The 27,838-nt window shown below is 46.4% G+C and overlaps 1 protein-coding gene across 1 annotated transcript; it reads left to right on the forward strand.

The window, feature by feature from the left end:
- The first annotated feature begins 938 nt into the window (after positions 1–938).
- On the forward strand, positions 939–27,185 carry LOC123021211 (acyl-CoA 6-desaturase-like). Its single transcript, XM_044425799.1, is given in 13 exon segments — positions 939–1,079; positions 1,081–1,125; positions 6,398–6,508; positions 10,019–10,216; positions 11,176–11,277; positions 13,605–13,730; positions 19,718–19,778; positions 20,899–20,975; positions 21,186–21,283; positions 23,148–23,244; positions 24,544–24,623; positions 25,902–26,027; positions 27,102–27,185. Coding segments are annotated over 13 exon segments (1,314 nt in total). The 3' UTR covers positions 27,154–27,185.
- Positions 27,186–27,838: the final 653 nt, after the last annotated feature.

The following is a 27,838-nucleotide window of genomic DNA, read 5'->3' on the forward strand; positions in this document are numbered from 1 at the left end:
CCATTCCTGGCTGTCATGTCATCCAGTTACATTCACAAGAAACAGGATGTTACCAGCACATGCGCGTCTGCATCGAATAACCACATGGAAGCATAGGGAACAAAATGTAGAACTGATAAACCTCCCTCAAATAAACTTGATGTGTGAATCCACCCTCAGGTCTGCAAGTGTGTTTTGGATACTCGTTCTTAGTCCTGGGTCATGCAATGTGATAGCGATAAGAGCGGCTCTGAGCATGTCTAGAGAGACTCATTCTCCAGCTAGTAACCTCAGCCCGCTGTCACCCAGAAAAGTGGCTTCTTTGGGGGCCACCCTGGAAATAAAAATGGAAGTGGACGGTGGGGGATGAGGCACGCAGCCATTCCAAACATCGGCTCCGAGGATGTCGCAAACTGCCCTGTGGAGCCCTAGAAGCGCGCAAGGTCGCCAGCCCCCAGCACGCAAGCCAGCCCCGCCGGTGGTCCAGCGGCACTTCGCAATATCAGGTCTTCTTGGAGATTAAGCCAGCCGTCCGGCCTTCACCTTCGAAAGATTACCGCCAGCCAATGGGAGGACAGCCCTCTGCCTTAGGCGAGCGAGGATTGGCCGACAGACTCTGCTGATTACTTGAGGAAAGCTCCTCGGTCATTCATGGAGTGAAATGGAGCAGCGGATGAGGTTTCCCAGGCGGGTGTAGGGATTACAGGGAGCGGGGAAGTCCGCCGTTGCAGCCTAGGGGGCACTTCAGAGCAGGCGGCGGGTGGGGGGGATCGCGCAAGGTCTGGCCGGGGCTGGGAGGGAAGAAAGACAAAGAGAAGGGAGAGGGAAGGCAAAGGTGGTGGTGGGTCCTATGAATTAAACCAGGGAGGCGAGAGGCGCAGCGGCTGCAGGCAGGAAGGCGGCCCCCTGCAGGATCTGTGCGGAGCAGACGAGGCGGACAAAGAAGCGGCGCAGCGCCGATGGGGAAAGGCGGAGAGCGGGAGGCGCAGACCCGCTCCTACACCTGGGAGGAGATCCAGAAGCACAACCTGCTCACCGACAAGTGGCTGGTGATCGAGCGGAAGGTGTACAATATCAGCCAGTGGGTCAAACGGCATCCGGGGGGGGCGGCGCGTCATCAGCCACTACGCCGGGGAGGATGCCACGGTAAGGCGCTCGGCCGGCGGCGGCGGCGGCGGCGGCGGCTGCTGCTCTTGCTGCCGGGGGCGAATGGCTGCTCGTGTCTCCCAGCCGCTGCATGGCGCGCGCGGGTCTGTCACCTGCTGCTTTGGGAGGAAGGAGAGACGCGCGCCGTTGGGAGCGGGGAATCTGCGGCGTGGGCGGGCGCCGTCGCCGGAGCTGCCCTGAAGCGCCCCGCGGAGCAAGGGAAGCCGCCTCCGCCGCTTGGCGCTCCTCCACGGAGGTAGCGGTGCGCCGAGCAAGGGGCGGGTGAGTCGCGGGGAAACGCGATGCTAAAAGCTCGGCGGGCCCCGACGCCGAGGAGGTGGCGCTTGCGAACTGTAGGGCTGCATGCTCTCTTTATGGGTGAAGAGCGCGGGCTGCAGCAGCGCGGGCACCGTGGCTGCGGAAAACGGTGCAGCCTGCGAGAAGCGGTGGCTGGAAGTAGGCCGAACCGCGCCGTTTCTCCTTCGCTTCGGGTGCCTCTTTCTCCGAGTAGGTTGCTCACTGGGATGCCGTCCTACAAGCAAGGAAGCCAATCGCGTCTTGCCCACGTCCGGGCGGTTGCTGCTTCTGCAGCTGTTTGTGGTTGGCTTGCTCTATCCCCCCCCCCCCCTTTAATTTTTAAACGACGGGGGGGGGGGGGCGGGATAAGCGCGGAGGCCGAAAGGAGCAAATCCTGGCTCTCTTTGCGTATGGTTACTATGAGCACGCTTTCTAAAAGGAGTCTCTAAAACAGCACCCATATTCAATCTCCTTGGGGTGCCAGCCCGTGCAGGTTTAGAATCGGCGTCGAGTGACAAGAACCGCCTTGCATCTCACTCGGCCCGGCGGAGGAGCACTGCGGGGGGCGCTGCCGCGCTCCTGCCCCATACCCTGCCAGAGTGCTTGCTGCGGAGCCATCTGGCCGGCCACTGTGGCAGCAGGATGCTGAGCTGCGCTGGCCCTCTGCCTGTCTGGTCCAGCGGGGCCGGTCCTGAACGTGCTGGGGAGACCCACCCCTTGGGCACCAGAGCCCGCCGGGGTGAAGATGGCCATGTGGCACTTCCTGTTCCTGGAAGCCCTTTCCTGAGGTCCCAGGCATGAGACGGACAGTAGTGAAGAAACGGCCCTGGCACGGTGGGGGAAAATGTGATTCTTGAGTCAGGCTGGGCACAAAAGCCCCAGACGTAAGCGGCACTGGAAAGTCATTATCTTTGTCACTGCCTGCATTTGCTCTAAACATGCTCACTGTCATGCTAAATCTAAGCCCTGTTGTCCCATGCGTGTGTGCAGAACTGTGTGTGAATTTACCCAGTCACTTGGAGTACTTAACTTCCCTTTGGGGTATTTTGCCACCTGAATTCCACATGCTGATTAGAGGCACCCGTGCTGGTAACGTTTAGTACTGGTTTTTCTTGTAAATATGACTGGATAACATGCCAGTCCAAAGCAAGTGAAGACTTTCTCCATAAATAGAACATGTGAATCCACACTGACCCTTGTCGCCAGTCAGCCTTTCATAAACTTCTCAGCGGGAGTTATGTGTGTGCGCTGTAGAAAATCAATAAGAATTGCTAGACCCAGTCTTTTCAGCAATCTGCCTTTTGTTGTAGTGGTTATTTTGGGGCAGCATCCCTAAAGACCTCCCTGCACTCTGGGTTATGCATCTTTTCCTACCATGGACCTTACAGGTGGGTGGTGTAGGTGATGGCATTGATCTTCAGCTCAAGGAAGGAAGTTCTGCATTAGACAGCTGCTATTCATGGGATACATTCATTGGTCCCAATGTCCCACCAAACTGCAACTTCAGTTGCTAAATTGTTCGAATAACACGTTCCACTTTCCCTGATGCCAGAAGATCACAGAGATGCCATTGTCTCTGTTGCTGCCTCAAGCCACAGTGAGCGTTCCTCAAGCAACATTTTGCAAAATCAGAAGAGGTACACTGAGCAGAAGGGTCTGAGCTGAGGAGTTTGGTGGAGCAACAGGAATTTAAAAAGCAGCATCCTTTACTTTGTGCGGAGTGCTAATTTGGGGAGGGGAAAGGTGCATGCGTTCAAACACAAGATACCCCTAAAGCAAGGGGCATCTGCCAGTGCTGCTGAAATGAGGGATGTTGTAATTTGCCAGAGTTGGGTATTGCAACAGTACTTTGGGAGAACGAGTTCTACTTCATTAAAAAATAGAACATTCTGTTTTTCCTTCCTGGTACTTCTTGATGCATAGCCATCTGCTGCTCAAGGAAAAAAAGCAGAGATAAGGAAAGGCTCAGGGAAGTGAATTTGCTGCAGGGAAGACTCGGGGGAATAGCGGTGGATTATGGCAGCAGCATGAAGGGGTGGGCAGATTGTGGCAACAGTGTGTTAATAATAGGAGTGCCATGTGAATGTGGAAGGAAGTTATGGATCTTTAATATAGTTGGGGTGTCTCTTTGGCAAGGTGCCAAAGCATGCCCAGTGAACAATACAGCTAGCCATGGCATGGCAGAGCAGAGCAGGGTCTGCTGCCAGGTCCAGCAACATCAGAGTTTAGTCTGGGGAAGTGGGAAATTTGGGCAAAGGGCCCAAGATGCCAATAGCAGGTCCTATCCAACATGCAGATTTACAGCCATTGTACCATTAACGGAGCTACTTTAACAGCATTAAAACAGCTCTGGCTCCCAAGACAAATAGCGATCTTGCGTGCATGGGAGAGTTGATGCTAGCAATGGCCCAAGTTGCGAAAGAGCAGTGCGGCTTTCATTTTATGCAGTGACTGTGGGGACAGTGGGTGGGTGAGCCCTACTTTTGGCCATGGAGACAGGATAGGTGAGTCACTGCTCAGTTGCATTGCCTTTCTGTTTGTTCCACCTGCCAAGAAGAATCCCATGAACTGCTATTTCTTTCAGGCATTGAACACTCCAACACCACCTGTACACTCACTCCATGTCAGTTTTGTGAGGCACACCAGTTTTAGTGTTTACATTACTGCTTGTCCTGTGGGGAATGACCCAGAAGTAGCAGCAGCAGCAGAAGCAACCCATTCTTCCCTGACATGACTTGTGGAAGACCGGTATTCACTGCTTGCCACCATACTTGTGTTTGGACCACAAGGGCTCTGGGGTGCTCAGCTCTGGCCACACCTCTTAGAAGATCCATTGCAACCTTTTACAGGGTCGACTTTCATTGGGATGGAGGGATGTTAGGCTATAGACACATTTACCAAGGTATAAAGCTCGAGAAATCTATGGGACTTAGTCTCTGAGTAGACACATATAGGATTTGGCTGAGGAACATGTGATCCTCCAGATGTTGTTAGACCATAGCCCCCATCACTCCTCACTATTGCCTATGATGGGTCTTGCAATCAAACAACATCTGTAAAGCTAGACCACCCCCCTTCCTAGATGATGCTATTAGAAATGGACATGTAAGTTGCTTGGTGCAATAAATATTTGTGTATAAATATATGGTCTGAGCAGGTAGGAGATAAGCAGGTAGTGGGAGCCCCATAGCTCCATCAAACTCTGAAGCCCCTGACAGCCAGTTTTAAGAACACAGAACAGTTCCCCTTTCCTTGGCCAAATCCAGACTGTGCAAATTGTCCTTTTCAGCCATTGTCCTGCAAGCCAGTGTGACTTTGACCACTTTTACTGGTGCTGCAGAGGATGTAGTAGTGGTCCTTTAGCTGTTCTTCATTGCTTGCTAGCAGAATTCCAGAAGTGATGACTTTTTGTTCATGATATCATGCGACACTGAAATTTAGTGTATGTTTTTCATAAATTCGGCGAATAACTCAAAAGCCTCAGGGCCCAGAACATGATCTCAACAAAGCGTTTTCCATGCCTTTAATTTGCTGCTGGAGAAGACAGTTAATGGGTTGTAATGAAGGGCATGAGCCAGTTCCCAGAGAGTTTGTATTTTCTCCAATTGTAAATGATGCCGTTCCAACATCCTTTGTACGGTTCATTGTGATCTCCTAAAAGCTTGTCTGTTTCCTTTTCTGAGAAAAGTTTTTGCCAAATCACTGTATCATGTGATTCAGCATAAAACCACAGTTTCTTTTCCCCCCAGCCTTTGATTCTTTGTATCAGCGGTCTTGGCACCTGTTTCAGGTATCAGAGTTGATTTGGGAGGTGGGTGGCTCTGCATAAATCTCCAATTAAGGAGGAAGGAAAAGACTTAGCCAGTGTTTCTCAGAGAAGAGCATAATGGTGCAACAGTTGCTTACAGTCCTGGTATGGTTCTGTGGTAGACAATGGATGTGTGGAAAATCTTCCTGTAAAATTTAGGTATTTCCCCTCCCCAGCCCTCTTACAGTGACAGGGAGAATTCAGTCATACAGACTGTACATCCTGATTTAGTCCCTCAATAATCCCTGTTTCCCACATGGGAAAGTTGGGACTAGTGAAAGCTGAATCCTCTGTTGCACATGGACTCTGGGACTTAATTAGCACATCCCAATGTGCACAAAGTATTGCAGTGTGGATTGGTGGTCTTCGAGATTCCAGCCACTTCATTCCCTCCAGCCTTGCTCCATTTGTCTGCTTCCTCCTAAACGATTAAAGAGCAATCCATGGCTATTGAGCGTGCTTAGTCCTCAGCGGCCTTTTCTGCCACCACCTTTTATTGTTCTAAAGGTGTTTTCGCTCTTCTGGAAATACTGAGGCTCCCCAAGCCATGCTGGTCTCTCTCTCTTGGGTACTATTTTGGTTACACAATGACTGGAACTCAGACAACTGAAGTGGCTGTTAGTATATAAATGATGATAATGGCAGCTCCTCAAATCTCAAAACTTACCTCAAGCACGGTGTTTTTAATGGAGTCAGTTCTTGTATATGACTAGCAGTGAAGTGATGAGTCATGAAGGGAGATGTATACGCATGTAGACACTGGCCCAAAGTGATTCAAAATAGCAACTGAAAACCAGCATCTATATTTGCATGCATGAAAGCTTCATGCTGTGGGGCAAATGTGGCTTGTCGTCAACCTATCCAGCCTTCAATATCTGAGATGAAATATTTCCATCTCTCTAAACCTCTCCCTGAAGTCCTGCCTTCACAGAAAATAGATGGGTAGGACAATTACTGGGCGGCAGTTCCACATGCCTAGTCTAAGAAATTTAAGAAATCCCGCTCCCCCTCAGGGAATGTGAATCATTTCTAGGATTATACATGTGGAAAAAAACTGCTACAGAAGAGATAATCCAAAATTAATGTGAGATGTATAAAAGACTGGCTAAATGCTATTTGAACAGCAACTTACTTGGAGAGTTATTAAATTTGATTTCTTTATTCTAGGATGCATTTCAGGCCTTTCATCCAGATATAAATTTCGTAAGGAAGTTTCTTAAGCCATTATTGATTGGAGAACTTGCCCCTGGAGAACCTAGTCAAGACAGAGGCAAGAATGTGAGTAAAAGTTACTTTTCTCTGCACGTCCGCTGCATCATCTGTGAGGCTGCATCTGGGCTCTTGTGCACCATGCAAACACCTGTGACGCACAAGTCTCACTGTTTATACAGGTGTGGGCAAACTGTAGCTCTCTGGGGATTGTTGGACTGCAATCTGCATCAGCCCTAGCCAGTGCAGCCAAGAGAGTGGGGTCATGGGAATTGCAGTCCAACATCTGGAGGACCACAAGTTGCTCACCCCCTGCTCTACAGGTTAAACGAGAGAATTCCAGGAAATGTAGAGGCATGTCTTGTTCCATGCCTCCATACAGCAGGTATGAAATTCCAGGAGTGGTGGACACATGTTCTTGCAGGTCAGTTCAACCATCCCATGGTTATTTAACATATGCAGCTCAGCACCATCTCAGCCCTTTCCTTGTCCATAACTAGATAGGCCAAAAGCAAGCAAACGTTAGGGAACTGGAATGTGAGGAGCTCTGAATTAAGGCTACAGTATTGATGACATTGTCAGGCATATATTTAAACAGATCTGAAATCATACTGAAGAGAGGAAACCTGATTTTCACAGTAAAGAGGGTACATAGCTATGAGGGGATCTGTTATGTCATAAACCTAGAAGGGAAAGGGGGAAGGTAGAAATCTTAAGAGATGTGAAGCTTAGGGAGTGCAGCTCAGTACCCTTCCTGGGAAGATAACTGGGTGACTTTGGGCCAGTCACAGACTCTCAGCCCAACCTACCTCACAGGGTTGTTGTGGGGATAAGATGGAGGAGGAGAATAATGTAAGCTGCCTTGAGCCCTTTGTAGGAAAAAGGCAGGCTATAAATCGAAAATAAAAAGGACCTGAAGGAAGTGCAAGATGCAGGAAAGCAGGGAGGGGTTCTCAGAAATGAAAAAGGGAAGCAAGAAATAAAGGGACGGTGGAGGGAGTTGACACTGCACTGGGGGAACTCATCCATTGAAGATGTAATCAAAGGAGACAGCTGGAAATATGCCTTGTCAGGATTCTGCTCCCTAAAGCACTGACAATCATCTGTTTATCAAACCACTGGTATATTTTTCCTTGCTCTTGCTTGGGACCTGACCTAGTTCATGTTGAGCCTCTGGTAGTTTGAAGACATTCCCCATTTCGGTCCAAAGGGCAGATTCTCAAAGGAGACCCCATCCCACCTTCCCCATCTGCCCTCCCTGTCACAACATCACTTGAGATCCCTGATGTTCAGATTGTCAGCTTTTCCGGCACTCTGTGCTGCTTGGCTGATTCCAAGAGGAAGCCCTTTCCAGCCCTCTCTTGTTCTTGAATGGCTGTGTTTACGACGTAGCCAGCGCCTACTGTTAACCTGCAGATCCATCATTAGCGGCTTTCCTAAGGGACGGCATTCTGCACAGCACAGAGCTTTATGTCTCAAACAGAACGATGGGGGACAAGGGGTAGCTGATACTTAAGTGGCATTAATTGTCTCCTGTAGCCCACATGAGGCCAATTAGGGGGGAATACAGAAAAACACGACAGACGTCTGATGGGCCAAGAGATATTTAGCCATATCGTGAATTAGTAGCGGCTGTGGGCACAGCTGTGGTGGTTTCCATACTGCCACAATACTCTAAGAGCCTTGCCAGGTATTTGTTTTGTGGTGTTGGGCAATCACAGGCCTTGGGTTTATATTATTATTGGGAAGAAAAGCCACAGTGGTTTCTTTTTCCAGCCCCTACGTGTGTCTGGAGTCTGATGCATGATTTGTCTCATTACCCTTCCGGCACACAGCTTGGCTCATCATCTGAACCTAGCAAGGTGTGTGGTGGGGATGCCTTCAAAACCACGCCAGAACCCTACAAGAAACCATGGTTCTGGTGTGGTTTTGAAAAGACCTGGCCAGGTGTGGGCAGCATGGCAAGTTGTGTCTCCGAGGTCAATTAGATAAATTGCATAGCCCGCACCCAGCACGTGCTGGAGTAGAGCAAATAAGCCACCATGACTTCTTTTCCCGGTGATTGTACGAGTGTCCCCCCCTGTCTGTTGCAAGAGTACTTGGATGTTCCCAGTATTCAAATAGTAACATATTGTGATTAGAAGCTAGGGTTATGTTTTGTTTTAACAATGTGCGGAACCTCAACTGAGAAGTCACAAATATAGCAACACTCTTTACAACAGATCACCAGAAAGTTTCTCAAATTTCAATTTAGATCATATTTTGTGGCATGTTTTGATTCCCTCACCTTGTTACAGTATAACTTGGTGCATCTATTAGATTTTGGAGTGCTTCATGGGCAGGGTACACAAATGCTCTGATCATTCTCCCTGATTTTTTTTCCCTTCGATTTATATCCTACCTTTTTCCTACAAAGGGCTCAAGGCAGTTTACATCTCCTCTTCCATCTTATCCCCACAACAACCCTGTGAGGTAGATTGGGCTGAGAGTCTGTGACTGGCCCAAAGTCACCCAGTTGGCTCCATGGCTGAGCGGGGACTCGAACCCAGATAGACTGAGTCCCAGTCCCATGCTGTTAACGACTACGCCACACTGGCATTTTGGGACTGCCCTGACTTTGTGGTTCTTCTGATTTTAGGTATACATGTAAAGATGATTCCAGCAAGCAGAGTCAGTTGGGCAAATTGGTGCCTGCAAATATCAGGGAGACAGGATTGGCCCTAACTCTCTGTCCAGTGCATGCTTAGTGCTTAATACAGGCTTGCTATACATAGTGTGTGATGCTGCAGTTTGGAGCCTGCTCTTAATGTAAAAAAGGCAAAAACCTCTGTCTGGTTTTCACAGGCAGTTCATGAGCTGTTCATGAGCTACTTGTCTGTGGGTTCGGGATTTGGCATCCTGGGAATGTCTATTTATGCAAAGGTGTGCAGTTGCCTAGGGGGAGGGAAAGGAGGATGCCCTTTCCTGGTCTTCCACAGTTGGATTGTGGGAGGGATCGTGGCCATGCCCCTTGACACTGAGGTGTGGCCAGGCTTGAGCTGTAACCATTCCCTGCCATCAAGGTTGCTTTCCCTGTGCTGTGTGACCCACGGCAAGGGAAGGTCCATGATCCGGAGGTTCCCGTCCCCTCATTTGTGGGTTATTTTAATTGGTCTGCTCTGTATCTGGATCCAGCCCTATATATAGATTTACATAAGCCCTTTCCTTCAGGCATGACTTTACAGAAAAGCATCAATATACTGAGGAAGATTCAAATACGGAGAAAAGAATAGACTTATTAAAGATGTCAAGGCCATGCATCCCTTTTCTCTTTCTCCCATGACATTTCTTTCCCTCTATGACTTTTGTCTACTCTTTGTTGCTCCTAAATTGTTTCTTGGAATATGTGCATATTTTGTTATATTTTACACAATCCATGCAGAACAGTCAACCGCAGTGGGACCCCTGTGGTTCAGCATTCAGGTTGTTGTTTCTTGATGGCGGAGAAGGATGGAGGGGATGAACACTGTACAAGGACCCAGGATGCAAAGTGGAGAAAATGTGTGTGCCTAAGTCCTTTTCATTATCCTGTATTTGCAGGCTCAGTTGCTGGAAGATTTCCGCTCTCTGAGGAAGACAGCTGAGGACATGGACTTATTCAAGGCTAGCCCTGTATTTTTTTCCCTTTGTTTGGGCCATATCCTTGCAATGGAAGTTCTGGCCTGGTTAATGGTTTCATACTGTGGGACGGGTTGGAGCACAACCTTCATCCTTTCTGTCATCCTTGCAGTCTCTCAGGTGAAACTTTATTCCACACTTATTGATCTAGTTTGCATGATCAAAATAAGCCACAATGGAGCTGAGAGGCAGAATATCCCCACCCTGCCCCTTTCAGTTGCCATTCTGGGGTGGCAGGTGGGGCAGCGGGCTTTGGCTGATGCACAGGTCAGCACTCAAGGTTGGGGAGGCACGGACCAGTCCAGACTCTCGCTTGCAGCGGCTGTGCCCTGCCTCTTTGCATAAACTTGCTCTTTGTGGATTGCATGCCAAAACAGGCATGGGGAACGGGTAGCTTTCCAAACATTGTTGGATTAGAGTTGGTATCATCCCCAACTGCTGGCTGGAGCTGATAGGAGTTGGAGTCTGAAAGGCCATAGATCCTATAGCTGGGGCGGGTGGGGGGGGGGGCATTATAGCAAAACCCTGGTCATCTTCCAAGTTAGAGCACAGTGGTAGAATGCCTGGGCATTGGATGATCTGAAACAGACCTAAGAAATTGCTTTAAAAAACCAAATAAAAACAGTTTATGTGCTGTTTTCAGGAAACCAACAGAACAAGTTTCCAGCAACAGAGCAGAAACAACATAGAATGATTTTAGTTAGGGTTTTTTGTTTTGTTTTGTTTTTTTGAAGCAAGTTCTTTGCTCTGATTCAGGCATACTTTTGCTTCTTCCTCTTACACTTTGTATAGACAAAACTTTATTTACAGCAGGGGGCTGGACATGATGGCCCTCTTGGCTGCTCTTAACTCCACTATTCTATGAGTCTATGAAAATAGTTGCTGATGTTCTAGACATTCTCCTTTCTAATGATGTTGATATGACCTGTACTAGTCCCTGTGTTAGCTGGGAATATGGATGCCCAAATTTTCAGTTACTTGAAACTGAAGAGAAAATACTGAAGAGTTGAAGAGGAGGATATCATAATTCTCTTAGATGCATCTTTATCTTATTTTTGATCATCCTTTTTCTTCCCAAGGCCCAAGCTGGATGGTTACAGCATGACTTTGGACATCTCTCTGTATTTAAGAAGTCTGTCTGGAACCATGTAGTTCATAAGTTTGTGATTGGTCACTTAAAGGTAAGGCCAGTTCTTATTAAGAAGGGATGACTGGGGGGCATCTTTGTTCTGGAGAGGGCCCCTGCCTCTTTTACAGGCAAACCCCCAAGAGATCAAGCTATGGATGTGTTGAATGTCTGCTTCTCCTGCTGCTTTTACAGACGCAGGGCAATTTCACCTGGAGGCCTGCTTGGTTCCATTTCCGGAGTAAAATGTTGAAACAGTAAACTGTAGCCGTAGGTCTGGTGATTTTATTTCAGAGCAAGAAATGAGCAAAAATAAACCATCTGTTTTAGATGATCTTGCTATGATGCCACCAGAAGGGAATAGATTTTGAGTGACTTCAAAGAATATCAAAGGATAAGAAGCAAACCTTAATTTGCAACATCTGGACCACAAGTTGCAATGAACCTTGCATTACTAATTATTCTTACTTCTTTCAAGCTTGTTACGGGAGTAAGACATGGTCAAGATTTGTAGGATCAAAGCTAGCGGTAGGTCTGTGTGGGAGTAAGATCATGTCTTATCCTGAAGTAAGGGATTTTATATACTTGAAAGTCAGAAGCTGGAAAATCTAATTGAATGAATCAAATTGACCATAAACGCTTTGAGTCCAAACCAGGCTTCTGTCAGGCCTAGACCACGTAGCCAGTGGCGAGGGACAATGGGAGCCAAAAGATCCAGAGGGTCACAGATTACGCACCCTTCTGCTAGGTGATCAAGCACTCACCACCAGGAAATCTGATTCTCAGGGAGACATTAATGGGCCAGAGAGCATGGATAAAGGTCAGAACAGAACCAAGAATAGTTCCCATCTTTTCATCCAGCAGAGACTCTGTGCCTAGCAAGTAGGAATTCAGCAGAAGCTGTGGGCTGGCCCTGAGCAATCATTGCTAATAAGCACTGACCTGAAATGCTCTAATAAAATTATATCCTAATTGCTGAGTTTTAAGAAAACCGATTCCAGTGCCTTTAGCAACAGCCTGACTCAGAGAAGTGAGGCAGTCTGGCCTGGATGTGGCATGCTGGGCATGCCTAAATGCACATAGGCTTGTACTGTCCTTGTTTTTACTATTGACGACAGGTTATTTGTTTATTTATTTATTTATTTATTAAAACATTTTCCCCTAACCTGGTGCTTTCCAGATCTCTTGGGCTACAGCTCTCATTATCCCTGACCAACATGCCAGCTGGGGTTAGCAGGAGTTGCAGTCAAACATACCCGGAAGGCACCAGATTAGGAGAGGCTGGTCTATCGGTCCTCATCTCAGGAGCTGAATATTTAATAAATATTTAGCTGCAAAGACAGGCTTGGCAGGTAGACATTTGCATGTGCTTCACTGTTTCACTGTTCCTCCTGCACGCACAAAGACACACAGCCCAGGTTGCTTGTCCCCACCTGGTGCAACAAACTCTCGTCTAAGGGAAATGGATGGCAGGAGGAAAGCAACACAGGGAGACGAGGGTTAGTCACTGCATCCAGATTAAGCACCGGTTCTCCCTTGTGCTACTTTCCAGCAAGGAAATCGCTGCCGTGGTTTGCAGCTTCTAAGTATTTCAGTCAGTAGTGAGGAAACCCTCCAGAGGTTTCTCCCGAAGTCCTACTCACTGGCCTAGAGACTGCCAGGGTTTGGGGAGGAGCCTGGGGAGAGGAATCCGCATATTATTTCTGATCATAAATGAGAGGTAGCGTGAGATTTCCCTGGGGGAGGCATCATGCCTTACGCAAAAGTATTTGCAGGAGCCGGTCCTGCAAGAGATTGCCAAGCCTCCTGCCACGCCACTGGCACAAGTGTCCCTGGAAGGAGGTCCCCAGCTTGGGCACTGCTTGCAAGACCGGAGTTCTTCAGGAGCAAACACCCTTTCTCCATGCGGGAAGAGGCATGGGGGAAGGAAAAGTGGGAGATGCCTGAGATTGTCGTGGAGGGGCTTCCAGGCCGAGTCTTCTGCTGTAGGACTTGCTCTGGAGGGCAAGCCGGCCTCTAGGCCACATGAGAGTACCCACCCCTGCTTTAAATTATCCCTTATAAAGTGAAAAATAGTCTTCTTTTCCTTACTGGTTGTTTCCCTTTGGTCACTGTGATGGGGAAGCATTTCCTTTGCTTTAGCTGGTCAGTGTGCTTGGTCTTGGCTTTTTGATTCACACATCACTTCTCAGCAATATCAGTTGACTGCAGCAGAGTTTTTGAATCAAGATTAATAAGGGGCTTAACTCAGGTGGCTCCGTAAATATTTACCATGTGGGGTATAAGCTGTTATATGATATCCTCTTTTGGGGCATATGAATGGCTGTTATACGGTGGAGATGACTCAGTGACAGAATCAGAGCTGCTCATGTGTTTCTCCAGGGAGCCTCAGCAAACTGGTGGAATCACCGGCATTTCCAGCACCATGCCAAGCCCAACATCTTGCAGAAAGACCCAGATGTGAACATGCGGCATCTTTTTGTTCTGGGAGATACCCAGCCTGTTGAGGTAAGATGAGGGGATGTGAGGTCAAGTTGCATTTACACTAAGCTCTCTGTTTCCAAGATTTCAGAGGAATAACCAGGATAGTCTATTCCAGCCAAACAGCAGAGTGCTATAGCAAATAGAGTGGCATTGCTTTTTCATGAGCCAGACTCTACCTGGTTAGATTTTCTGGATTTTGTGAAAGCAATAGTATTTTGTAGTAAAGTGCTGACATTCACATTCTGCAATAGCTGCTGTCTGAATTTCTGGACCTTGTGGAAACATGAATTGAACCATTAAACCACCTATTTGGATATGGAGCCAAATAACAACTATTTAATATCTTGTCATGTTTTTTTATTTTATTTATTAAACTTGTATTTCACACTGGACTCACTTCCAGTCACTGTCAGCTGCTGAAGCAGCCTTCCTCCCCTTATATTTATTTCCATGGACAGTAAAACTGGCTTCTCTACATGGCTAACACACACCCTGCCTTACTCATACTTCTAGAAAATAGCCATGCCTCCTAAGGCGGGTGTGGGCAGGCATGTGGCTGCCCAGACTTTTTGACCCACTACAGCTCTTAATGTTTTAAACTTTTGGATGCTTTTTCCTGGTTTTTTGATATTTTATTGTATTTATATCATCTGTTTTTATGGACTATGTAAACTTCCCAGGGAGCTTTGGCTGTGGGCCAGTATAGAAATGAAACAAAACCCAACAATTACAACTACAACTCCTTCAATCAATCCTTGGCAGCACAGCCAGTGATGGACTAGACTTGGGAGGATTCACATTAATGACCCATTTCCCACAAATCTGTATTACTTCTGTAATTCTAGCCTTCTTTCCACTTGGCAAGATGATACACAAATGACCAACCTATCTTGGAGTGAGGGAGGTCATCCTGGAATTGTTTGACGTAATATAACAAGTGGAATGTAGCATCTGGAATCCCTATTTTGGAAACATGCTTCATGTTAAATAAACACTTATCTTCAGCTACACATGTAGGACTTGAAAGAATACAGGTGGTTTTAATGTGGGGACAGACATCAGGAAATCTCTGCCTTTTGTGGTTGGCTAAGAATAGGGTATTTACAAGAATTGGTAATAAAAGGCTAAGACTATCTAATGCTTTGGAATGTGGATACTTCCTGTGTCGGTTGCTGAAATGCTGCAGTGGTATGTCGTCCACCAGGGTGGACTGTGTGACCTTGTTCTGCTGAGCATCTGCTGGCAAAAATCGATGCAAAATGCAGCAGAGCGCTCTCTGATGCTTTGTACCTGCCCAAATCTCACAATATGGTTGCCACAGCAACTCTGAGTCTGTAGCACATGTCCTTACAGCACATGGGAAGAAAATGCTGCAACTGAATCCAAAATTTCAACAGCAATGTCAAAAATATTTTTAAAGCCTGGGGGAAATAAATATCACAGTGAGTGTCATACATGCCCACAATGAATGCAACAAAAATATTTTAGAACCGTCAGTTGGTGGAGAAGATTTTAAACAACCCCAAGAAACAGAGTAATGATAGTTTCTCAGTCTCTCTTCCTTTCACAGAAAAATGTATTCAGCACATCACCTGCACAGAGTGCCCAAAATGTGCCACATCCACATAAGAACATAGAGCCTGTGATGAGTGGGGAGAGCAGATTTGGTCTTGTTTTCTTTGCCTAGGAGGATCAAATTCATCCTTTTTAATGTGCTTTGTTATATGTTGATCATTGTTATACAAGCTTGAAACTAACTAGCCAAAGATGGGGGAGATAATAAAAAGCAGCTGCGCCATTCACAGCCAGTGCTTGTGGTTGTACAGGAATGCTCTTCAGTTGTTCTTTCCAGAGAACTGGCTGCCCTCAAGCAACAGGTTGATACGGTTTGACTCAGCAGATTCAGACAAAATAAAGAATGGCGTAATGCCAGCCTTCAGCACTGAGCCATTTAGAGCAAAATTATATGTTACACAAATGGCTTAGCAGCTTGTATTTTGTTTTAACATAGTGGAAGAAAGCAAGTATGACCCTGATTTGGATCAGAACCACCACCTCCACCCCCCATGCAGCTGATAGTTCTTTTTAAAAGATGCTGTGGTACAATTCTCATGCAGGATATACTAAAGTTTAGGAATAAAACTATTTCCATTGGCAGCTGCCCTCTGAAAGATCTATTAAATATGCATATTTTAATGAAAGTGGATGTGGGTTCACTGGGCTAAATATGCTTTGGAGCTTCCCTTTGACTGAAGCCTGCAGTAATTTCCCACCCAAGCACACACATGCTTCAGCATAATTCCACCTCCTCACTAACCAGTGGGATTTAGTGGGGCCAAAGAAGGCCCAGGAAAGGGCATTTCAGGTAATTGGGAGTATTAAGCATCTGTCTTACGAAGCAAGGATAACATAGTCAGGGCTCTTTAGCATGGGCGAGAAACAAAAGTGACATGATCATGTTTTATGCAGAGAAAGAGAAGGCAAAAAAATGCTTGTGCAAAATGCTGTAAGCAGATTCTTCCCCATGGAAGCATATGCAGGAGTAAAGCCTTGATATGCCCCAAGGCTATGGTGGTTTTGCGGCAGCAGATGCACATGGCTGCGCCCTGGAAGAGGACTCCCAATGAAATGCATTGGCAGAAGGTGCAAGAAAAACTCACCAGATATGTCTTTCCACAATGCATAATTAACAGTATTTATTACTATACTTCAGTGGTTCCCAAACTGTGTTCCATGGAACCCTAGGACTCCACAAAAGCCTCATAGGGGTTCTGCAAAAAAACCCTCAAAAGTCAAATTTAAAATGGATTTTAAAATGGATTTTAAAATGAAATCACACAAAGCTGACTATTTGATTGTCAGTTGGCGTCCAAGCAGCAAACAAGGAAATGCATCATGTCATTTTGTTCTTAGGGTTCTGCTGCATAGTGTTAGGAATAATTGAAAGAATGCATTTGGTATATTGCCCTATAATCGCTTTATTCATTCATTATATTTAAAATGTTTTCTCTTTATTTCCACACATGCCATGTCATGCAAAGCACTCAGGCTATAGGAGCAGATGAAAGAAGGAAGAATGTTGTGGGTTCATAATACTTAGTAAAAAATCAGGAACAGAGTAAGGTTTCTGCAGAAAAAAAAAATGTCTTCAGAAAGGTTCCGTGACCAAAAAAGCTTGGGAACCACTGCTATACCTGACAGTCACCTGACTGTTTAGAAGGATGAAAAAAAAATCATGGAGAATATGTCTGCCATTAGGTAGGGGCCACATTACCTAGAACTAAGCTGAACTTTTGCATGCCCTACCAATGAGCTGCAGCTCCTCCCTCAAGAAAAGGGGCAATGACCCACTTCTGGCTCTGGCCTGACCCACTGCTGGTCTCAGCCCTACTTACCACTGATGAACATCCAGAGCAGAGTACAAGTACGTAGTGGTGGGAGGGCAGGGGATGTGGCCCTGGACCAAAGAAACATTGTCTAGCTCTGTTTTAAAGGATAGACCTGGTTTACCTAGATCATCTTTATCCATAACTTCATTTCTACAGCTTAACTTCATATCTATAGCTGGAGTCTTCTGTTAGGTTAACAGAAAAAAATGATATATATAGGAAATCAAAATCCCCTTAAAGTGGGCAACTTTTTCCAGGCTGTCTTTTAACTATATAGATGCTTGGTTCCTTGATAATATGCTTTACTGATGCATTTTATTTGTTTTTGGCCTGAGTGTGAGCTTTGTGCTTGGAAATCATACACTTGGGTAATTAACTCTGCACAGATTTCTAGCCCATCTGCTGTACCATAAAATATTGTACCAGTGTGGAGAATTTTGATAGGTGGCCCTCTGCTATCTGAGGAAAGTACTTTCTCCTTGAGTTGCGATGGACAGACACAACTGAGAATGCGTTCTCCTGTGTCGCTTCCAATCTGATTTAAGAAAAAGTGCCAAGGCACCTCTTTTTAACTCAGCCTTTTAAATTGTTTTTAGGAGTGTGGTTGGTTTTCATGTTTCAAAATGATTCACTGACAGTTTTTCTTCTCTCATGTCTTAACCATGATCTGTTGTATACCACTTTGATTGCTTTCTTTAGAAAATAGTATTATATAAAAAAAATCCACCCTTCCACTTCTCTGAACTCCGGAGCTTCCTCAGGCAAGGTTTTTAATGTCAAATGGACACATCTCAAACCTGGGATGAGGTTTCAAACCATGCCATCATCCACTTGCAGCTCTCCTGTTGTTTTCCCACAGTGTCTTCTGTCTTTTCTTTCCACCAAAAATCTGTTCTGCAAGAAAAGAGCAGCATGCCAATGTAATCTCTTTGTGCAGGAGGGGATAAGGGAGTGGGCAGAAGAGGCACAGTGGGAGTTGTTGTTTCTTAGAGACACCACTCCTTTCTCTATCACTTGCCTTGCATTTCTGGGGGCGCAGCCATTTTGCAGGGCAAGTCCTCTTGAGAGCATTTATTTCCTTTCCCACCTTTGTCCTCCTGATGCTTGCCTGAGAAATCTTTTCTTTACAAAAATAATGTAAAAGAAAGCATTTGAGGTCATCTAAAATAGCTTCTGTGTTTGCCTCTCTGCCCAGGCTCTCGACAGTCTTTTAATGAATTGCTTCCCCAGCCTTTGTCCTTTCCTGAAATGAACAGATTTGTCTTAATCTCCCTCCCTCCCTCCCTCCCTCCGTCTCTCTCACTCTGCAATTAGCTACTCATTTCAGGGAATCTGCCATGCCGTTTATGTGTGTGTTTTGCCCAGAATTGTTTCACCCGGAGTGGAAGAAGCAAGGTGAGGGGAAGGCAGGCCAGAGATGGCCAAGTGCCATGCGTGGGGCCTGGGGAAGAGAAGGCGTTGGCCAGGCCCGCACAGGCGGTTTGCTTCTCCGCAAGTGGACTGGGAAGGGAAGAGAGAGGGACTTCCCAGAGGGGGACTGAGGAGCTGCCTTTCCCCACGTGCAACATTTTGCCATGCGAGGGCTTTTGGCCAGAGCAGAGGGTTCTCAGCAGGAGGCCGAGGAGCTGCTGCCGCAGCTGTCAAGAGGAGTGAGGGTGAGGGCAGGAGGCTGTGTCAGCCCAGGGTCTGGGTAGCACATGGCGCCAGGCACCCCTCCCAGGAAAAATTGGGTGACCCCCGAAGAGCGGACTGGCGCGGCAATCCTGCTTGCGACTCACAGGGGTCGCTCTGGGAGCATTGTGTCCCTGGAAGGAAGGTAGCCTGGGACATGTGGGGAAGGCACTTTTAAGCGGGCGCGGAGCTGTAGGAAGGACAAGCGCAGGCCTGGTGACAGCTTAAAGGAGAATGAGGCTAAGATTGCATGAGGCTTGTACACCATATGCTCCCTTAGGCATGCCCTGCATAATCAGGCAGGCCCTAATTAACATGTTCAAGCACTTTGGCATGATTAAACATTTGCTTGTAAAATAATATTCATCTGGCATTCCCTCCATGGTTTATAATTATCTTTATTGGCCTTAGTACAATCACCGCTTCTTGTCCTTGGTGACTGATTTTTCACCTGCTGCTTGCATAAGACATGCTGATATTTTGAAATATTTTAAGAAATACGCTTTACTGGAATCACTAACAAAAGGTTATGTTACTGGATAGGTTGCTATGAAGAAAGTTTGCCAAAACCCATGTTTCTGTAATACCTTTCACAGGCCAACCAAAACATCGCACACACAAATGCCTCCAAAAAATTAGAATAGAATAGAATAGAAAGTTTTGGAAATCCCCAGATCTCTTCCCCAGGCAAGTTGTTTAAAAGGCAAGTTGGGGAGCTGAGGCAGGAGAACCAAAGAGGCACCAGGTGGTGATGTCACCTTGCATGCAGGTATAGACAAATCCCAGGGTGTGGTGTAGAAAGTGGAGCCTTCAGGTATTTGCCATCTGGTCGCTTTTTATCTCTGCTTCCCTCTCCACCTTGCCTAATTATAAGTGGAGGAAAATCTCCCTGGGAGGAAGTTCCACTGCCTAAAGTCACCACTGAGAAGGTCCCATTTTTTTCTTCCTCAGTATGGAAAGAAGAAGCTGAAATTCTTTCCTTACAACCACCAGCACGAATACTTCTTTTTTGGTGAGTATCTTCATTTCCTCTTACTTCCCTACATGTTGAGAAAGTAGAAGACCTGGATCATGTTTGTAGTTCCTTCCTGCTTAAGCAGTGTTATACGTTGTTTTCTAGCAAACTGCTCCATGTATGCATATTAAGATCCCCCTTGCACATATGCAACATGCAGCCACAGGTGAATGTACCTTTCAGTCACCTGCGAGTTTCCATCAAAGAGTCCAGTCGGGACCATGCCATGCATCTCTCTCCTGACCCTTTCTATTCTCAGAGCATGATTTTGCTTTTCTCCCATCCATTCTCCAAGAAGCTTAAGGCAGCCTACATGGCCCCCCTCCCTGTTCCTGTTCATCTCCACAACAGCTCAGTTAGGGAGCGACAGGCCCAGGGTCACCCAGCGAGCTTTCTGGCTTGGTGAGAATTTGAAACTGGGTTTCCTGAACCAGCACTGCAGCTGCTGTACCAAACTGGATGTCATGCAGCGCCACAAAATTTGGGCCTCCACACTATAGGCTTTCTTTTGTGGTCCTTGAGATGTAAAGGATAACCACACCTGGCTTATAAAGTGTAATTACATTGTTACATATTGGGAGCTAAGCAAATCAAGTCAGGTGAATGAACAGAAGTAATTCCATCATTTAGAAAAGCAGACGTCAGTGCTCCTCTTGGTACTGTAGCCCTTCAAGGGGAGGGATGCCATTTTTTAAAATAAGCATGTATCTCAAAAATTATCTCCTTGTGAAAAATTAGCATGTTGAAGAGAAAACTATATTATAGTTTTCCAAGGTGCCTTTTTAAAACCTGTATGGAATTTTTACATGGTACAGTATTCAGACATGGTATAATTCACCTGGATTTTGAAATGCTACAATACCAGAAGTGTGGATTGTCTTTTTTCTTAACATTGAACAGGTTGTAAGTCCAAGCTGTAAGTCCTTTCTGGAATGCTCCAGTGGTAACTTAAACTCTTTCATATCTTGGAGACAACACAAACCCAGACAGAGTCTCTTCCTTTCTTTTCTGAGAAGGAGCACTTCACACCAGATGTACCGCTATGATTCAGCCCCAAGCCTCCATTATATGCTTCATGCTGGCCTGCCTCCTCTAATGCTTCTGCTTTACCTTTCAGTTTTCCCACCTCTCCTCATTCCAGTTTACTTCCATATGCAAATCTTCACGACCATGTTCAAACACAAGTTTTGGGTGGTAAGTGAAAGACCCCGCCCCATGTCCCCCTGCATTGCCTCCATTCACCCCCATTTCACTGGAGCCAGATCCTCTGGGCCACGCCGAAAAGCCGTGCCTGGGGGAGACGAAGAGGCATCTCTCGCGGCATGTGGCGTGTGAGTGAGCATGGACAGGAGGAGGGGGGAGGCTCACCCCCTGCGATGGGTAATCTCTTTCTTCTCTCCCTAGGACCTGGCGTGGGCCTTCAGCTATTATATACGCTATTTCATCACATTCATCCCATTCTATGGAGTCTTGGGGTCCATGTGTCTCCTCACCTTCGTCAGGTAAGAGGGATAAAAGGGCGGCCCCCTTTCTGATCCTCTTCCTTCCGTAAGTGGGCTGCATACATCACAACTGAGGAGTGCTGTCCAAGTAACCAGACTGCATTCTTGCCGTGCCTGGCTTCTTCCTTCTCTCTAGGCCTTGTCCTGCCCGCTAGCCTTGGTCTGCTACACTGTATTGTTCATTCTTGTGTTAATTTCAACTACAGATAGCCTGCTTTTTCAGGGAACAAATCCTTCCCAAATGGTTTCCAAGTAGCATAAAATGGCATTTATTTATTTATTCATTCATGATAATTCCATACTACTTCATATCATAAAAACCCAAAGCAGCTAATAAAACTACATTAAACAATATAAAAATGCGGCAGCTCATTCCGAACCTTCCCACAAGGCAGTGAGGGGCAGTCCAGCTGCAGCAGTGGCCAAGATGGTCTTTGTCTCCCTCCCTCTCCCTGCCTTAGAAGCTTCTCAGATCTCCTTCCTCAACATTTCCTGCACCCTTTCCCCATTTCTTTATATGCTTCTCTCTCATCTGGCCCCCTTTTTCCAAGGCCCGACTCTCACAGGCACACACATTACCAGATTTGTCTACCTGTTTTTACTCTGCATTCAGGGACTGTCCTCTGAACTAGCTTCACTGATCAATGCTGTGTTTGAGGTGATGGAAGGCAATATGAATATCCCTTCTGTGGTGGTACATCTGTGATGGCCCTTTCAGGCATGCAAGTCATCACTTGTGACTGAACTTACCAAGTGAGGAAACAAGTGTTTCCCAGACCTACACCTTTTTTTGTTGCCCTAAAGGTCACTGCCACCATTATGAAATCCCTTGGCGTAAGGAGAGAGGGAGAAGGAGAAGATGGCCCACTATTCGTAATAATAAATACTACAAGGATCAGTATCTCTGGTATTTAGAGTTCAGTGGAATTCAGACAAAATTAAAAACTGTCAATATCACAGGAGTCAAATTGTCACAAACAGAAACGTCTGGCTTAAGGGACCCTGGGACTGTCTGTGAAACATGAGGGCTGCTGTGTCAGATGAGGAGTGGCAAGGAATTCTCTGGAAGAGCCTCATGCATTCCTACCTGTAAACAGGCCTTTTACTGAGTGAGGTGGAGAATGGATGCCTGCAGTGGCTTCCATAACTCAGAGGCAACCAGCAAGCATTTCCCAACATAGAAAGTAGTCCCTGTGCTTGGCTGGAGAAACAGGTGATAGGAAACCCAAGATAATTTATTGTTGTATTTTATCCAATCTGGACAGCTTCCCCCTCTCCGATTAATAGAACATACATGGCTGAATGGCTAAACAGAACAGACAAAAGAAACTGCCAGATACGTTTTCAGTGAAAAGGTAATTGTTGTTACGTGCCATCAAGTTTCTCTGATTTATGGTGACCCTATGAATGAAAGCCCTCCAGAAAGTCTTACTCATGATATCCCTGCTTAGCTGTTCTAAATTCAAGGCTGAGACTCCTTTATAGAGTTAGTCCATCTCTTCTTTAGCCTTCCTTTTTGTCTTCTGCCTTCAACTTTCCCTAGCAAGAGCAAGGGGACAATTTTATGCATGTTTAGACAGAAAAAAAGTTCATCAGCTCCCAGCATGCTGAGAATTGTAGGCATTTTATCTGTAAGCATGCATAGAATTGTAGCCTAAGTGATCCTTTTCTATAGAAGAGAGGAGGCTGTGATGCAAAGACCACATTTCAAGATGGTTTAGGCAAGAACTTCATTCAGCCTGCATTCTCGGAGTACAGGAGACGGCATACATTTAACCTCTTTTTAAATGTTTGATCTAGCACTGCTCAGGATGAAGAGGTCCAGATAAACAGCTGAATTCCTTTGTGTGTGTTTTAACTACAGGTTTATGGAAAGTCACTGGTTTGTTTGGGTCACACAGATGAATCACATCCCAATGGAAATTGACAATGAGAAGCACAGGGACTGGCTCAGTGCTCAGGTAAGCACTCGTAGTCTGAGTTACTAATTTAGTATTGATTGTATAGTAAGAGTTCCTAAAATCTTATGCACACTTATGTGGCAGTAAATGCCATTCCACTCTGTGGAATTTCTGAGCCATCCAGCCTGAGATCGCACCGTTTAGTACTAAAAACATGCAACTCCAGTGTGGAAAATCACTTCGCATCAAATCTTTGTGGATCGTGGTGTCTTTGACTTTCAGCAGAAGACAAGTTTAATGCTTACGCAAGACAATAGCTAGGATATCAATCTATGAGGGCCAACTCCGCATGCACATCCTTCCTATAAAGTAAAACTTACTGGGAAGTTGGGAATCCTAATCACTGCCAGAACTAGCCTTTGCAATGACATATCTGAGGGAAGTGAGACCACTCCCATTAGGCTATCCAGCGATAGGTTCTGGAGCAGTTTCAAAGCCACCCTTCCCACATACCTTCCTGGGTGTGGATGACAGGAGAAGATGCACACTGCAAGGGTAATTCGACAAATTGTGCAGCACACAGTTGGCACAGTGCATGCAAGCAAAGAAGCCGCTGAATCCAGCCCATTTCGGGCAATTTCAGTATAACTTTCCTGGGAGCTCTTTGCTGCTGCCTTTAAGCTGTGCTGTGGTGGTACACGTTGAAGTGCAAGTGCTCAGCATGACTCTCCGCATTGCCACACTCCCAGGAAGAGCCCAAAAAACCAAGCAGTTGTGTTGTTCCAGCTCTCCCTGTATTAGGTATGCCTTTTCTAAAGCTAATGGGGCCTTGTGATCTCTTCGAGACCAATCCACCTCAAAATGCTTCATTATTCTTCATCAGAAAGGCCCAGGAATTTGACCTGTGAGCTCAGGATCCACTGCCCACAAGCGGGGAAGGCTGTTGGTTTCTGTGTCTGTGGAACTTCTTACCTGTGGCAGTTCTTACTGAGCCTTTTAATGCTCCATGGTAAAGAATCGCCCTCCCCTGACTATAAGATAAACATCTGATGTGGCTCCTGATTTTACATACTGGAACTGTGTCCAGCATTAAATGTCTTTGAACTCTAAAACTCCTCCAGCCATAGGAGGAGCACTTATCCTGCAAGCATTTCACATCATCCCTGCCTTCTGTCAAATAGTTGGACCCATGGAAGCCCTTGTGAACATCCAAAGTATTTTTTTGGCTTACAGTGTTAGAATGCCAGATTCCGGAATCACAGTCCAGAACCATATAGAATGCCAGAGAGGCAAAGCTTTTGATGTTCAGTAGTTTGGGCTGTATAGAAATTCAATATTTTGTCTTTTTACCTTCTGCAGTTGGTAGCGACCTGCAATGTTGAGCAATCTTTTTTCAATGACTGGTTCAGTGGGCACCTGAACTTTCAAATAGAGCACCAGTAAGTATGCTGTACTTGAATCTGAAGCTTTGCTAGTGAGTGTAGACATATGGCATGAAATCATAATCTTGTGGTAAGACCAGGGAGGCCTCAAATGGAATTTTCTTATTAGCAATAATAGTGGTGATATTTACTATGCATTCTGCAGGGCTGGGGACCTATTAAGGAAAGCTCCTAGTGGATCAAATTGAGACTGGTACATCCCCATAGTTGAGTATATTTGGCAACAAAGAAACAAAGCCTCATTACCTCCATGCAGTCTTCTTTCTGCTGCCCAGTGGAGCTCTCTCGGGTCATTGACGGTCTACAACATGCTGGTTCCAAGAATGTCTGAGGCCCACTGCAGTATATTTGCTAGGTGCTTGCAGGTTAAAAGCTCTTGCATCCACTGGGACTTACACTCCAATATTATCGCAGTAGAATCAGGCAGGATATCCAGAGCACAGCCTGGGTGGGCATGGGGTGGGGGTGGGGGTTGGATGAGTTCGAGTTAGTACAGCTCAAGGATTTTGACAAGGCGCTTTGACAAGGTCACACAACTATATCTGTACTGCATCCTTGCTCCTCTTGACTAGTCAAAGCTAGCAGGGAAGGAACTTTTGGCTGGGCCAGGGAAGTCATCAATGCCTCTTTATGAGAAGGAGTGGTCCTTTGCCACCTGAAACAGGTGCTGCAGTCACTCCTGAAGAAACCCTTTCTGGACCCGGAAGATCTTAATCATTTCAGGCCAGTGGCAAATATCCCCTTTTTTGTTAGAGGTTCTTGGGCAGGTGTTGGCCAACCAACTCCAGTCACTTGTGGATGAGAGTGATTAACTGGATCAATTTCATTGAGGCTTCAGGCCTGGTTTTGGCATGGATATAGTTTTGGTTGCCCTGTATGATGACCTATGCCAGGAGAGACAGGGGGGATGTGACCCTTCTGGTACTCCTGGATCTCTGAGTGGTTTTCAGCACCATCAACCTCGATATCCTTCTGTGGCAACTGTCTGAGCTGGGAGTAGGGGCAGTGTATTGCAGTGGTTCTACTTCTACTTGGATGGCCAGCTCCAGAAGGTGGGGCTTGGGGACTATTTGCTCTCCCCCTTGGACTCTTCAGTATGGGATTCCCCAGGGATCTGTCTTGTCCTCCATGCTATTCAACACCTACATGAGACCACTGAGTGTGATAATCCAGAGTTCTGGGGTGTGTTGGCAATCACATGCTGATGTCATGCAGACATACATTTGCCCCAGGGCTGCTCCTCCAGTTTTTTCAGGCTTCCCCTTTTTATTTTAGCCTGTTTCCCACAATGCCACGCCACAACTACCACAAGATAGCACCATTGGTGAAGTCCCTGTGTGCCAAGTATGAAGTCCCATATGAAGAAAAGCCGCTCCTGAAAGCATTCTCAGACATTGTTGGGTAAGAAGCTTGGGAGAGATTGTCAGCCTCTTCACCTGGTCTTCTAGAACATCTAGAGAAGACAGTAGGACATTATAAGGCCAGCAGGTTGTATCAGGTTCTCCCATAAAACCATCCCATACCCACAGAAGTACTGATTATAAAAGGGCTGGCACAGTGCACAGTGCCAGACTTGGGGGTCTTCTCCACAAGGAATGGGGAGGGAACTTCCCATCAGCGGGCCTGTAAGAGTTCCTCATCGAGCCGGCCAACTTCTGCTAGCCCCACCCCTGGTGTCATGGAAGGAAAAGCTCTTATCTCTGAGCAGCTGTTGGACAGAGATAAGAGCTCTTCCTTGCAAGGGAAAGAGGGCAGGGCCCAGAGAGAAAGCTGCTGATTTGGTCCTGCTTCCTTTTGAGTACTCATGCAGAAACCTTTGTGGCTTACTTGTGAGTACAGATGATGCTCATGCCTGCTTCTGAGTAGAAATGCTGTTTGAAAGTGCTGCCGGGTGATGCGGCCCTGCTTCCTTTTGAGCCTTGTCTGAGAGGGTTATCTTGCTAATACAGAATTTCCTGCTGCGGGAAGTGGTGATAGCCGCCAGTCTGCATGGCTTTACAATGGAATTGGATAGAGTCATGAGGGAGGAGATGATCAGTGGCTCCTAGCCTGGTTGGCCATGTGCTACCTCCTTTACCAGAGGTGGCATGTCTGCATACACCAGTTGCTGAGGAGCTTGGGCAGGCAAACCCAGTCTTGCACCCATCCTGCCTGAGGGATCCTGTGAGCATCTGGTTTGACACTGTGCACACAGAGCGCTGGACTAGATGGACCTTTGGTCTGACCCAGCGTGGCTCTCCTTACGTTCTTACTCATTCTTGGGAGTAAACATGCATCCTACGGTAAACTGCTGGGTCTGTGTATGTGGATATTGTAGCCCACCTACTTCTGCCTTGGCCAAACCCACTACTAGAATGCAGACCAGAGGGCATCTCCAAAATGGACTCCAGTCACGAGGGGGGAAATCTAGGAGAATGATGAGAGCACACTGTGCTGCATAAAACTGGAAATTCATGCCTCTCTTTTCTTTCCTAGGTCCCTAAAGAAATCTGGTGAACTTTGGTTGGATGCCTACCTCCATAAATGAAGCTGGATTTCTAGGAGGGAGAAGGAGTTAGCAATGGGCAGGGCTGGGTGGGAGGGTGGGGGTCACAGGGCTGTTCCAGTTGCCGCATTTCAGTCTGTATCTGTGTGCACACTTTGAAGGGAGTTGTGAAATGGAGGCCGGGGTGGGTGCAGGGGATCTGTTTAAAATCTGTGTGGGTTTCAGATTGGGGTGCTGTCTATAGACGGGTGGAAGAAATGAAAATGCTATTTTTAACACTTGTGGGCTGAGAATTGGCCCAGTTGGTTGGGCGCTTTTAGGGAAGGCAAATGGGGGAGTGAACAAGCATGCAGGCCAAGAGACTCTCATGGTTCCCTTCTTGAGATTTAGTGTTATTGTCCCATCTTAGTCTCTCAGATGCTAGGTACAGATGCATGCACACACACACACACACACACACACATTTAAGAGCAATCCAGCGTCAACCTCTACATCTGTTTGAACAGAAAAAAAGCAAGGAGCATGGCAGGTCCTTTTAAAGAAATGACCTTAAATCAACTTAGGTTCCATTCTTTTTAATAGTGTTGGTACAAGAGAGAAAAAAATGGTGAGCCAAATTTAATGATAATATTGATCATTTATGACATCTCTAAAAAATACAAAACTGGGTGGTTTCAGAACATGTACAAATATAAGGGCCACCAGATAAGCTTACAACCTGAGACAA

The sequence above is a fragment of the Varanus komodoensis genome, unplaced genomic scaffold (assembly GCF_004798865.1).
Source record: "Varanus komodoensis strain SLA01 unplaced genomic scaffold, ASM479886v1 scaffold16, whole genome shotgun sequence".
Lineage (NCBI taxonomy): Eukaryota > Metazoa > Chordata > Lepidosauria > Squamata > Varanidae > Varanus > Varanus komodoensis.